Raw genomic sequence first — 13,845 nt, 5'->3', positions numbered from 1 at the left:
GCTCTTTGACCCCTTGAGTGTGGCTCTTCCACAAAATACCACGTGCGGGCGCGTGAACAGTGCAAGTGAAACTTCGTGGCCCATGCGCAAAAGTCGGTTTTCGGCCTGGGCGAGTCTATTTTGAAGAAGTACTGTTGATATTTGGCTCTGTTGACTGATGAGTTTGCCTACCACTGGGTTAGAGCATCATCCCCATATGCCAAGGTTACAGATTTTATCCCCAGTCAGGACACACATAAGAATCAACCAGTGAGCCTGATCAGTTGTGGCTCAGTTTGTTGGGCATCGTTCTGTGCTCTGAAAGGTTTCTGGTTAGATTCCCAATCAGGGCACATGCCCAGTTTGCAGACTTGATTCCCCAGTAGGGAGTGTGCAGGAGGCTGTCAATTGATGTTTCGCTCTTTCTCTCTAAAAATCAATACAAATATTTTTTTAATCAACCAATGAATGCATAAGTAACTAGAACAACAAATCAGTGTTTCTCTCTACCTCCCTTCTCTTTCTAAAATCAGTCAATAAAAAGAATATCCCTGTTGGTGGTGTCGGTGGTTATAGTGTTGGCCCACTCACTGACTCAATTCCTGGTCAAGGGCACACACCTGGGTTACAGATTCAATCCCTGCCATGTTTGGGGCCCATGTGGGAGGCAACCAATCAAAGCATCGCTCACATTGGTGTGTGTGTGTGTGTGTGTGTGTGTGTGTGTGTTTCCTGATCCCCGCCCTCCCACTGTAAAAAGCAATGGAAAAATATCCTCAGATGAGCATTAACAAAAGCAATATATCTTCTTTTTAATGTATTTTTATTGGCTCAGCTGGTTTGGCTGAGTGGATAGAGCATCGGCCTGTGGACCAAAGGGTAAAAGGTTCAATTCTGGTCAAGAGTTCGTACCTTGGTTGCAGGCTCCTCCCCTGGCCAGGTCTCCTGCAGGAGGCAACCAATCAATGTATTTCTCTCACATAGATGTTTCTCTGTCTTTCCCTCTCTCTCCCACTCTCCCTAAAAGTCAATGGAAAAAAATCCTCGGTTGAGGATTAACAAAAAATGTGTATATTTTTTTATTTTTCAGAGAGGAAGGGAGAGGGAGAGAAGTATAGAAACATAAATGATGAGAGTGAATCATTGATCTTCTGCCTCCTGCATGCTCCACACTGGGGATCAAGCCCACAATCCAGGCACAGGACTCAAACCATGAACTCCTGGTTCATAAGTCAATGCTCAACCACTGAGCCATGCTGGCTGGGCTCAATAAAAAAAAATATTTTAATGAAAGTTTAGGCCAAGATCTGATGGACAAGCAGAAGTTAAACAACAGATATTTACTGGCACTCTTTGGCAGTCCCTACAGTAGTACATGGTCCCTAGTGGATATAGAGGTCCAAGATGATACACTAATGGGCGACAGCACAAGAGTAATAGGCCTGATTTCATGTTAGAAGGATGACTAACGAAGTGTGAGCTGCAGGTGGGGTTTAGGTTAGAGACAGAGATAAGAATGACATTTGCTAGATTTAGATTCTAAGGTTGGGAAGGCAGAGACCCTATCTGCCTTTCTGTACTTGTCTCTTCTCCTACTGGTATAAACAGTCCATGTGCAAGCTGTGGAAATAGTGGCTGAGATAGAGCAGTAAGAACTATATTGTATTTCATGGAATATATATACTTTTAAGACATTTTTTATGCATTAAGATAATGCTTGCCAAATTGTGACACTCCCGTTAGTCGTGAATCTGATCTGTGTTTAAAAACATGCATCTTAGAATCAATGAAATATATTCATGCACCACATAATGATGTTCCAGTTAACAGATCAAATATCAACAGTGGTCCTATCTATAATAATACAAGCTTAACATGCTAATTAGACCAGACAGCAGAACAACCCTCTGGATGACCTTCCGGACAAAGCCGGGGCTGTAAGGGCCAAAGCAGCCACTGCAGCTGCAAGGGCGGAGCCCCTTACACGAATTTTGTGCATCAGGCCTCTCGTCTATATATATAAAAGGTTAAGTGTCTGTCTGACCAGTAGCTATGATATACAATGGCCACCAAGGGGCAGATGCTCAACGCAGGAGCTGACATGATACACACTGGCCATTTAAAAATAAACAATAGAAACCAAGATGGCGGCATAGGTAAACACCAGAGTTTGCTGCCTTGAACAACCACTTCAAAACTACACCTAAAAGATGGAACAGACATTATCCAGAACCACAGGAAGGCTGGCTGAGTGGAAATTTCACAACTAGAAGGAAAGAGAAAAACATACCGAGACTCAGAGGGGGCGCAGTTCGGAAGTAAAATACTAAGGTGCGGAGGCGCACACAGAGCGGGCTGGTGGCTGAGGGCACAGTTGTCATTTTCAATCGGGAAAGAGTCTCAGGTGCTGAGCTCCAGTTCCAGGCGAGTCTCTGAGGACCCAGACTCATATGGGAGAAGCGGGACTGTCTGGCATCGGTCGGAACTCGAGGGCAGCTTTCTCTCAGAGGGGCAAGCAGCGATTGCCCAGACACTGAGAAGCGGAGCCTCTGAGAGCAGCCATAACTGCTAGCCCCACCCTGTTGATCCCGTGGGACCCGCCCCACCCAAGCCCTGCAGGGAGGCTTTTGCTGGATAGCCTAAGGCAGAGGCTAGATTAGCACCTCCCTAGAGATCCAGGAGCCAGGAGCCACCCAGAGGTCAGAGTGGGACCATCCAGTTTGCAGCTCCATGGAACCATAAAGGACATACTCAGGGGGCAGACTCAGCACCAAAGCCCCATTGAAGCAAGTCTTGCCCCGGAGGGGTGTCTCCAGCACAGAAGTTCTCCCACTGCAGACACAGCTAATTCTCATAGCCAATTGGCCTGGAGGTCAATTCCTCCCAGTGATACCTACAATAATCAAGGCTTAACTACAAGACTGTGCACAAAGCCCACAAGGGGGTGCACCAAGAGTGTCCTCAGATAATTGGGGAGGCTGAACCACTGGGCCCTAGAGGACACTTAGCACAGAAAACCACTTTATCAACACAGGGAAGCATAAAAAATTCAGAGACAAACAGAACACAAATGACAGAAATGGAGAAAAGCAAACTACTGGATATAGAGTTCAAAACCACACTTTTAAGGTTTTTCAAGAATTTTCTAGAAACTGCTGATAAACTTAATGAGATCTACAATAAATCTAATGAGACCCTTGAGGTTGTGGTAAAGGACCAACTAGAAATTAAGCATACACTGACTGAAATAAAGAATATTATACAGAATCCCAACAGCAGGCTAGAGGATCGCAAGAATCAACGATTTGAAATACGAAGAAGCAAAAATCACCCAATCGGAAAAGCAAAATGAAAAAAGAATCCAAAAGTATGAAGATAGTGTAAGGAGCCTCTGGGACAGCTTCAAGTGTACCAACATCCAAATTATAGGGGTGCCAGAAGAAAAGAGAGAGCAAGATATTGAAAACCTATTTGAAGAAATAATGACAGAAAACTTCCCCTACCTGGTGAAAGAAATAGACTTACACGTCCAGGAAGTGCAGAGAACCCCAAACAAGGAATCCAAAGACGACCACACCAAGACACATCATAATTAAAATGCCAAGTGCAAAAGACAAAGAGAATCTTAAAAGCAGTAAGAGAAAGAAAGTCAGTTACCTACAAGGGAGTGCCCATATGACTGTCAGCTGATTTCTCAACAGAAACTTTGCAGGCCAGAAGGGAGTGGCAAGAAATATTCAAAGTGATGAATGCCAAGAACCTACAACCAAGATTACTTTATCCAACAAAGCTATCATTCAGAATTGAAGGTCAGATAAAGAGCTTCACAGATAAGGAAAAGCTAAAAGAGTTCACCACCACCAAAACAGTATTAAATGAAATGCCGAAAGGTATCCTTTAAGAAGAGGAAGAAGAAGAAAAAGGTAAAGATACAAATTATGAACAACAAATACACATCTATCAACAAGTGAATCTGAAAATCAAGTGAATAATCTGATGAACAGAATGAACTGGTGATTATAATAGAATCAGGGACATAGAAAGGGAATGGACTGACTATTCTTGGGGGGGAAAGGGGTGTGGGGGATGCGGGAAGAGACTGGACAAAAATCGTGCACCTATGGATGAGGACAGTGGGTGGGGAGTGAGGGAGGAGGGTGGGGTGGGAACTTGGTGGAGGGGAGTTATGGGGGGGAAAAAAGAGGAACAACTGTAATAATCTGAACAATAAAGATTTAATTTAAAAAAAAGACTAATGATGTGGCAATTGGCTGCTAAAATATTCACTGCTAGTATTAGTGGAGGGAAATGGTACCCCTGTGCGTAAGGTGTGTAAGGGAAATAAATGCAACACGATTATAGTAATCAAAAAACAAATAAAAATAAACAATAACACGGACCTGGTGCTGATAAACAAACACAGCTTCCCCCAAGTGGTGGTGGATACAGGCCCCACCACCCCAGAGTGACACCCCACCAAATCACTGCCAAGACCCAATGTCACAAAATACAGCCCACATCCCAGCCCAGCCTGGAAATGGTCACTTTAGGCACCTGGAAATGATGTCATGTAACAACGCTTGGCTTCCTTTCCCTAGCAACTAGCTTCCTTGGAGTTTCTTCAGCCCAGGAACCCAACTTGCTTTATAGCCAGGTACAAACATTTTACAGTTTAACCAAGTGTTTGTGAAGCATTTTCCCGTGCCTCATCCCATTTGATCCTCACAGAAGTCCTGGGGTAGGTAGATAGGAGACTTTTATTAGCCAGAAAACAGAGATGTAGAAAGTTTAGAAACTTGGCCCAACTGGAAAGAAGTAAGAAATGGTGGAACTTGCCCTTACCAGTTTGGCTCAGTGGATAGAACGTCGGCCTGCAGACTGAAGGGTCCCAGGATCGATTACGGTCAAGGGCATGTACCTCAGTTGCAGGCACATCCCCAGTGGGAGGTGTGCAGGATACAGCTGATCAATGTTTCTAACTCTCTATCCCTCTCCCTTCCTCTCTGTAAAAAATCAATAAAATATATATATTTTTTTAAATGGTGGAACTTAGACCTGGCCGGTTTGGCTAAGTGGATAGAGTGTTGGCCTATGGACTGAAGGGTCCCAGGTTCAATTCCAGCCAAGGGCACATGCCTGGGTTGCGGGCTCAATTCCCAGTAGGGGGTGTGCAGGAGGCAGCTGATCAATGATTCTCATCATTGATGTTTCTTTCTATCCCTCTCCCTTCCTATCTAAACTCAATTTTTAAAAAATGGTGGAACTTGAAAATGACTTAAGGTTTTCTCACTGCACAGAATATAGTCAAACACTGCTGCAGTCAAATATTTTACCCTTTGTTCTCCCTGTGTGATCTACAATAATAATCTGCTTCGTGTTGATATTTACTACTGTGTTGCTGACAATTACCTGAAAGAGAAGTTAGGGTGCTTCACTGGGCTGGAAAAAGTTTAGCAATATCAGAAAGCAGTTCTAATTAAGCAACTTTATATTTATAAAAGGCTAAGTTGACCCACACATTCACGATACATATAAAGCTCTCGCTGGCGCCAATCGCACACATGTTTTGATCTGTCATTGTCAATCATGAATTTGGTTGACACTTCTACTATAGAGAAAGAGTGAATAGTGATATTAAAATATTTCTTATAATTTCCTTTCAGTGTGCACAAATCTGTGCACCGGGCCACTAGTAAAATGATAATAGAGCTAAAAAAAAACCCCTGTCACCTAGTGACATAGCCATCATAAGCACATTGCATTACTTAGAAGTTTGTGGTGATGCTGGTGTAAACAAACCTGCCCTGCCAGTTGTATAAAAGTATAGTACAAAAAAAAAAAAAGTATAGTACATACGATTATCCGATATAATAAAAGGCTAATATGCAAATCGACCGAATGGCAGAGTGACCAGTCACTGTGACACACACCACCAGGGAGCAGACTCAATGCAGGAGCCAGAAGCCGGGCCTCACCGCTGGCAAGTGCATAGGTCTAAGCTGGCAGTCGGACATCCCCCAAGGGGTCCTGGACTGCGAGAGTGCTGAGGGACCCCCGGCCGCCGAGTGTATGAATTTCATGCATGGGGCCTCTAGTACCATACATAATGCTTGATAATAAAGACTTAATGGTTTATGTATTTACTATATTTTTTATTATTTTAGAGTGTGCTCTTACAAGTTTGCTGTGAAGCACTGTGCTGTGTTATGTGGGCAACAGCCTCATATATCTCCTGCATACTATATCTCTTGAGTATTCTCTTGTGCTTGATTAAATCTCATATTTTGGACATGCTGTGCAGTAGCAGTGGGGAAACTTTTTTCTGCCACGGACCCTTTAATATAAATTTATGTTGCTATGAAAAAAGCTAGATTTTTAAAATTATCTCAATATATCTCATTGATGTTTCTCTCTGTGTCTCTCCTCCTCCCTTCCACTCTTTAAAAAAATTAGTAGAGTCCTGACCAGTTTGGTTCAGTGGATAGAGCATCGGCCTGCGGACTGAAGGGTCCCAGGTTAGATTCCGGTCAAGGGCATGTACCTTGGTTACAGGCACATCCCCAGTAGGGGGGTGTACAGGAGGCAGCTGATCGGTGTTTCTCTCTCATCGATGTTTCTAACTCTCTATCCCTCTCCCTTCCTTTCTGTATAAAAATTAATAAAATGTGTTTTTTTTTAAATATCAGTAGAGCCAAACCAGCGTGGCTCAGTGGTTGAATGCAGACCTATGAACCAGGAGGTCACGGTTCAATTCCCTGTTAGGGCACATGCCTGTGTTGCAGGCTCAATCCCCAGTGTGGGGTGTGCAGGAGTCGGCCGATCAATGATTCTCTCTCCCTTCCTCTCTGAAATTAATTTTTAAAAAATTTTAAATCAATAGAAAAATATGCTTGAGTAAGGATTAACAAAAAAGGCAGAACAAGCGAAGCAGCTGCACCTTCTTCCAGGACATACAAAAGTCTATCCAAGATGAGTAGGGTAAAGCTCAGGATGCCATAAAGGCCACCATGGTCATGAAGAACCTGAACCTGGCTCTTTTGCATCTGCATACCCTACGTTCAGCCATTAAAGACTCCTTTCTTTTTTTTATGTGTCTTTATTGTTTTTTTTTGAGAGGGAGAGGAAGAGAAGATAGAAACATTGATGATAGAGAAACACTGATCATCTGCCTCCTGCACACCTCCAACAGTGATTAATCCTGCAACCCAGGCATGTGCCCTGACCGGAAATCGAACCAGCGACCTCTTGTTGCATTGCAGGACATTCAATTCATTGAGCCATGCTGGCCAGGCAAGACTATTTCTTAACTTCCTGGAGAACCACTTCCTAGATGAGGTGAAATTCATCAAGGAGATAGTTGACCACCTGGCTGACTAACACAGGCCAGATGGGCTGGGCAAGTATCTGTTTAAAAGGTTCACCCTCAAACATAACTAAGAGCCTTTGGAGACCAGAGACCTCTGAGGGCCCTTCTGTGTCCCCTGGTGTCAGGCTTCTCTGCCTGAGCCTCTCCCTGCAGCCACTAGGCAGCCTTCTAACCAACATGGTACCCTCTCCAATGCCCTGACCCAAATGGAAACAAAGCTTTTGGCAGAAGAAAAAAAGACATGGGTTCCTGGCAGAATGCTCCTAAAGGCAGACTACCTACTCCGGTGTTTCAGGAATGGAGAATGACACTAACTTGAGTTACATCCACTTAGGCAAACAAAAATGAATAAGATAACACTTCCCTGCCAGAGGCCATTAGATTAACCAATGATGGAGTGTGTTAAAAGGACTCAGCAAGCCCTAGCCACTTTGGCTCAGTGGATAGTGTCCCCTGCAGACTAAAGGGTCCCGGGTTTCATTCCAGTCAAGTATGCATGCCCCGGTTATGGGCTTGATCCCCAGTGGTGGGGTGGGCAGGATCCCCAGTTGGGGGGTGGGCAGGAGGCAGCCAATCAATGATTCTCATCATTGATGTTTTTATCTCTCTCCCTCTCTCTGAAATCAATGAAAAAACTTATTTTTTATAAAAGGGCTCAGTGAGTCCATGAGGCAGATGTTCATTCCCCTTTGTTTTATTAATACAGGCAGAAAAACCAAGGTATACTATTAGACACTTGCCCGTCTCATCTCATGCAATGAGGTGGAGCAGACTTTGTGACACTTTTTCAAGCCATTGCCTCCTCCCAAAGATGACCAAGCCTTCCCATCCATACTCCAGACCTGCCCAGGCCTGTCCTTGCTGCCCAGGGAGCTAAGGCTCCTCCCCAAACAAACTTGATACTGTGGACCCAATATACTTGGCCTTTCCTCTCTGTTCTTTCTGTTTCATCCTCTTCTCCCTTTCCCCTGCTCTCTGTCCTGTCTTCAGCAGGTCTTGGTATCAGGGAAGGGGTTCCATCCCATGGCCTCCCACTCTGGGGAGCCAGGGCTCCTGCCCTGTGGATCCTGTGACATGGTTTTCCGCTCCTGGGCCCTGTTGGCCACTCACACTCAGCGCTTCTGCATTGGCCGTTTGACACGGGAGGTGACACTTGGAGCACAGCCCTCAAAAGCCTCGGAACCACAAGGTCCCACGGTAAGGGCCTCCTCCATGGCCATGGCTGGGTATTCAAGCCACCCTGACCCTCAGGGTTCCTCCTCCCACACGCTGTATCCAGGTTGCGGCGTCCCAAGAACACCAGGGCTTCCCAGAGCAGGAAGCCAGCAAATCAGCTTTAAGGAAGCTAACAGAAGAGGTACACTGGGCACTACCCACTGGCTCAAAACTGAGCATCCTACCCAAAAGATCAAGGGTCAGATTACCCCCACATGGGGGTCGCGGGTTACTGTTATCTCTAGGTGCAGGGTCTGCGGCTGTACTTGGAGGAAATGCAACCCTGGATAACAGCAATTCCCAGGCAGTCCGTGCAGCCCTGGGGGCGTCCAAAGGCTCCCACCCAGGGCCCCAACTCCGCGGCTGCTGGGAGCCCCAGCGAGCGGCTGCGGGCCCTGCAACGGACTCACACAATACGCGCGGCCGAGACAGAGGCACAGAGCCTGGCCCTGGAGCTACGCGGCGAAGGTGAGGCGGGAGGGATTGCAGGGAGGGGGACGAAGTACTCGCCCCTTGGTCTGAGGTTGCTTGGACCCATTCTCACTCGGTCCCTTAGAACTGAACCGGCGCCTCCAAGGTTTGGCCCGCAACCGGGGCGGTCTATCACGCCTCGTAGGCCTGGAGCGGGAGCTTGTAGAACTCCGGGCGGAGGCCGGGCGGACCAGGGGAGCGCTGGAGGTGCTGGGAACGCGCGTTCAGCAGCTACAGTCTGAGCCCCGGTGAGAGCGCCGCCTGGCTCAGCCAGCAGGCCCGGGGCTGGGGAGCCGGAAGGGGGGTGGGGGGTGGCAACGCGGACAAAATGTAGGTTCGGAAGCAGGGGGAAGAAGGCCCGTGTGAGCTCGGGATGGGGCGATCGGCCGCAGGTGGGGATCAATAACAACGTCTCTCCGTGGGTCGCCCCCAACTCCAGGACTGAGCAGAACTCCTTGCAAGGGGCAGAACTCTGTTGGCCGGCGCTACCGTCCAACCCAGGGACTCTGGCTGCTGAGATTGGGTGAGGTCTGGGCCCGGGGACGGGCATTGGGCGAAGCACTGAGCAGGCTTGTAAAGATGTTGCCTTCTCGTCCCCTTCTCACTAGGGCCCTGCGTGAGGCCTACATTCGAGGTGGGGGTCGGGACCCCGGCGTTCTGGGCCAGATATGGCAGCTGCAAGTGGAGACGTATGCTCTGGAGCTTCGACGGTCACGTACCCACAGGGGTGAACAGGAGGGGCCAGCCAGGAGGGTCTCACGGAAGCGGTGGTCTTAGTCTTGGAAGGAGAAAAGGGCGGTGAGGGAGGGAATGTTTGGCATGGGAACCACCTAAGCAAAAGCTCTGAGATAGAAAACCTGGGTGGCCTTTGAGGCAGTGACTAGGATGTTAGCCAAGAAGTCCACCCTCTCCGGGGAGTCCTAAGGCCTGAGAGCTGCTCAGAACTGGATTAAGATGGTCACCAGCGGTCAAAAGTGACAGGTCAGACTTGTCCATCACAGGAAGGCGGGCAGGTTCCACATCTGGGAAACTTCTAGCAGTGGAGACTGAAAACCAGCGTCTGGAGGCAGAAATTCTGGCTATGCAGATGCAGAGGGGTGCAGGCCGAGCACCCTGGGGTCAGTGAGCATCCCAGTCCCACCCCAGGCTTAGAGGAAGGTGTTAGGCTATGCATGGGGAATGAAAGTGTGTTTGTGCCCCATCTGTCTGTGTCCATGTGCATCTCCAGGTGTGTGTGTGGGGGGGGGGGGGGGGGGGGGCGGGGCGGGGAGTGGGAGGGTGTTGGTTCTCAGGCAGGGTGTCTCAGTCCAGTTATTTGTTGCTTCCTGCTCAGGAGCTCCCTACTCTTCTTCTATATCTAGGGTCCCGAGAGCCACAATTTGTGGCCAATCCCAGCCTGCGCCTGAGAAAGGAAGATCCCCCATGCCTCCCACCACCGGTGGCTCCCCCGCTGCCACCACTTCCACATTCCACAGGCATCCTATTCTTGGGTGGCACAGAAAAGACTGTGAGGACCCAGGGGTTGGGTGGGGGCAGCTCTGCTCTGGGTAGTGGGGAAGCATAAGTACCCAGGAAGCTTTCTCGAGTACTCAACTCTTCCCCACAGTCACAGCTTCCTGGAGCCATGAGCAGGAACCTGGGCGTGGGTCCACACTTTGTCCTGCCCCCAGCTGATGTTCTGGGCCCTGCTCCCTATGACCCTGGGTGAGGCCTGCTCCCTCCTTTGGCATCCTCTGTGACTTGGTCAGCACTGCTGGTGATGGTCCAGCTAGTGTTGGGGAACGGCTAGGGGGGTGGAGGGGTGGTGAGAGGAGTGTGTGTGGAGGCTCACTGAGACCTGTGTTCCCAGGGCTGGCCTGGTCATCTTCTATGACTTCCTGCGGGGCCTTGAGGCTTCTTGGACTTGGGTGCAACTAATGACTGTCTTGGCCCGAGATGGACGGGATATAGGAGGGACCACAGCTTTGCCCCCAGCCCTTTGTTTGCCCCCTCCTCCAGCTCCTGGGCCCATGGGCAACTGTGCCATCCTTGCCAGCAGGCAGCCTGTACCCAGGTCAGTAGGTGGGAATGATGACTTTGGTATCCCTTGCCATAAGTTTCCTCATTTGTATACAGGGCTACTGGCTCTGAAGGCCAAGTTCTAGGAAGGGAGTAGAACCAGTTCTGGCTTCTGACACCTCTTTTTAATTTCATTGTTTTAGACTCCCACCCTCACCATCACTATCTCTGGTCTGTGAGTTACAAGCCTGGCAGGGGCTGGCAGGGGCTAGGGCACCACAACCAAAGGCCTGGGCCTCACTGGTGCTCTTTGACCGGGATCAGAGGGTACTTAGTGGCCGTTGGCGTCTCCCACTTCGGGTCCTTCCTCGGGATCCCAGCCTTAGCCTTGGGCAGCTGAATGGAATTCCCCAGGTAAGTGTGGAAAATGGAGAGTGGGTCAACTCAAAGGTATGGATACAGTATCATTTCATCTCTCCCCAGGTAGGTCAGGCTGAGCTCTTTCTGCGGCTGGTGAATGCAAGAGATGCAGATGTACAAACGCTGGCAGAGATCAATCCAGCCAGTGCCCACGAGTACCAGTATCCCCCTCTGGTGAGGGCTCAACTAGAGCTAGGGACACCATGGGTATGGTCGGTGTGGTAACAGCCAGCCTTTGTTGACCACTATGTGCCAAATGCTTCCTGTGGCTTGTGACCCTGACACATCCAACAGGTTAGTATGTAAACAGATAAGGAAATTGGAGCACAGTGGGATTAACTTGGTTCAGTTGAGACTCTAAGGTAGTCCAGTCCAACTCCAGAACCGGTGCTCCTAACCTCTACATAAACCTGCTAAACATCTGTCTTCTCGTCTACAGGTGCCCAGCTCAGCGTCACTGGAAGCCAACTCCCTTGCACCAACAGCTGGCTTTGTTGACCCCCCTCCTCCTGCAGAAGAGCCCCTTGACAGCAGAGTCAAGGATAGAGATGAAGGCTTGGGCCCCACCAGCTTTGACTCATCCCCACTGGCTTTCTGAATCCAGAATGTGGGTATGAATAGCTCAACATGTACAGGACTAGGTCCTAATTGAGGCCTATTCCCAGACCTACAGCTTTACTACTGTTCTGACGGAGGGTCTAGAAGCAAAAAGCAGATGCGCACAAAATGTGAGCTCCAACCATAGCTTTACCACCTTAAGGCTAAAACTATTTGGCCTTTCTTTACCCGTTTTCCCTTTGTAAAAGAGATTGATGAGAGGATTAAATATTGTCAGGTATTTGCAGTATCATCTGGTATATAGGAAGTTCTTGGAAAGGTGAATAAAGGAGCACTCTTTAATCAAAGCTTTTGTTTGTTTTTGCTAAAAATCAGTTTTATTGGCACACTTCATTCAAATCCAAGTTTTCTCAGGACACCCCCCAGGAAGCCTTGCAGGTTCTCAACAGGAAGATCTTGTAGCCATATACTAGTGGCCGTGCACGAAATTTGTGCACATTAAAAGGGATTAGAGGCCAAAACTGGTTTGGCTTGGTGGATAGAGCGTCGGCCTGCAGACTGAAAGGTCCCAGGTTCGATTCCAGTCAAGGGCAAGCACCTGGGTTGCGGGCACATCCCCAGTAGATGTGCAGGAGGCGGCTGATTGATGTTTCTCTCTCATCGATGTTTCTAACTCTCTCTCTCCCTTCATCTGTAAAAAATCAATAAAATATATTGAAAAAAAATTATATATATATATATATATATAAAAAAGGGATTAGAGGAAGTATTTTAATATTGCTATTTGCTCTTTATAATAGAAGTGTCTAAGATGAAAGAAAATTAGTAAAATGTATATGAAAATCTCCTTCCTGTCAGAATCTTGGGGTGCACTGTGGGACCCAGAGTCAAGTCCCTACCCACCCGCGCACACATTGAAATTTCACGGAGACTCATACCCGGCCTGCCCCACCCCCGTCAAGCCCCTTAAGGCGGGGGGGTGCAGCCTCAGGTACCCCAGCCCCGATGCAAGGGCGCAAGGGCACAACGACCATTTGCATATTAGCTCTTTATTATAATCTGGAGATAAATAGTGCCCAATGCGAAGCAGGTTTTTAAACTAAGAGTCAGGGTCAGAGTCAAATACAGCTCTGCCAGTCTCACACAGCTCTGTGCCTTGGACATCGCTGAGGACCTAAATGGGATTTTGGTACTAGATCCCTAGTAGAGTTACTGCCTTTCAACCCTAATTCCACACAGAAATGCTCCAGAAAGCCCAGGATCCCACTCTAAAATCTTTAAACACAAGTCCAGACCAGGAGTGTTTTGGTTTTTTTCCAGGAGTGTTTATTTGAGAAGTCAAAACTGCAGATGGGTAACAATTCCAAGTGTTGATATAGTTCAACCTTTCTGTACAGAAAATAACATATCTCAACCAGCCAGCCTCCCCAGATTCTTCCAACCACACCCAAAGTGTCCATCATGGTCAGTCCCTTAGCCACGTTCAGTCCAGAAAGCTCAATTCTCTACCAGCAGCATACCAGTTTTCTTCAAAGTTTTTTCCCCAGGACAGGATCATGGCCCTAGTTGGAGTAGGGGAATAATTAAAAACAGGTACCTCCCAAGGCCTGGCTTAAGGGCTGTTATCAGCTCACAGAGCCCATCACACAGTATAAGCACCAAAGAGTAAGATTGTCACCAAGTCTTGTTTTTGTAGCCCCCATTCAGGGACAGCACCACCAAAAGTTTGCAAGACAGCTGCGTTCTCTCAAGTATTTAAAATGGAAAAAATATAGCACCATTGGCCAGCAGCCACACTTGATTTGATCACATCTACATTAAATAGAAATTTGGATTAG

The 13,845-nt window shown here is 47.9% G+C and overlaps 1 protein-coding gene and 1 long non-coding RNA gene across 2 annotated transcripts in view; one reads left to right on the top strand and one right to left on the bottom strand.

Annotated features, from left to right (window-relative positions):
* Window positions 1-13,845, bottom strand: part of LOC132231247 (uncharacterized) — a 150,296-nt gene that overhangs the window by 57,536 nt on the left and 78,915 nt on the right. The window lies entirely within an intron of this gene.
* Window positions 7,894-12,625, top strand: CCDC17 (coiled-coil domain containing 17). The gene is made up of 13 exons (XM_059689991.1): window positions 7,894-8,542; window positions 8,625-8,702; window positions 8,806-9,028; window positions 9,117-9,279; window positions 9,471-9,554; window positions 9,640-9,758; window positions 10,033-10,149; window positions 10,393-10,538; window positions 10,638-10,735; window positions 10,881-11,084; window positions 11,233-11,443; window positions 11,513-11,623; window positions 11,889-12,625. Exons 1-13 carry the CDS (start codon window positions 8,369-8,371, stop codon window positions 12,045-12,047), a joined length of 1,887 nt encoding a protein of 628 aa, XP_059545974.1. The 5' UTR covers window positions 7,894-8,368; the 3' UTR covers window positions 12,048-12,625.

Source organism: Myotis daubentonii, chromosome 3 (assembly GCF_963259705.1).
Source record: "Myotis daubentonii chromosome 3, mMyoDau2.1, whole genome shotgun sequence".
NCBI classification, from domain to species: domain Eukaryota; kingdom Metazoa; phylum Chordata; class Mammalia; order Chiroptera; family Vespertilionidae; genus Myotis; species Myotis daubentonii.
This window is presented reverse-complemented; position numbering and strand designations above follow the sequence as displayed.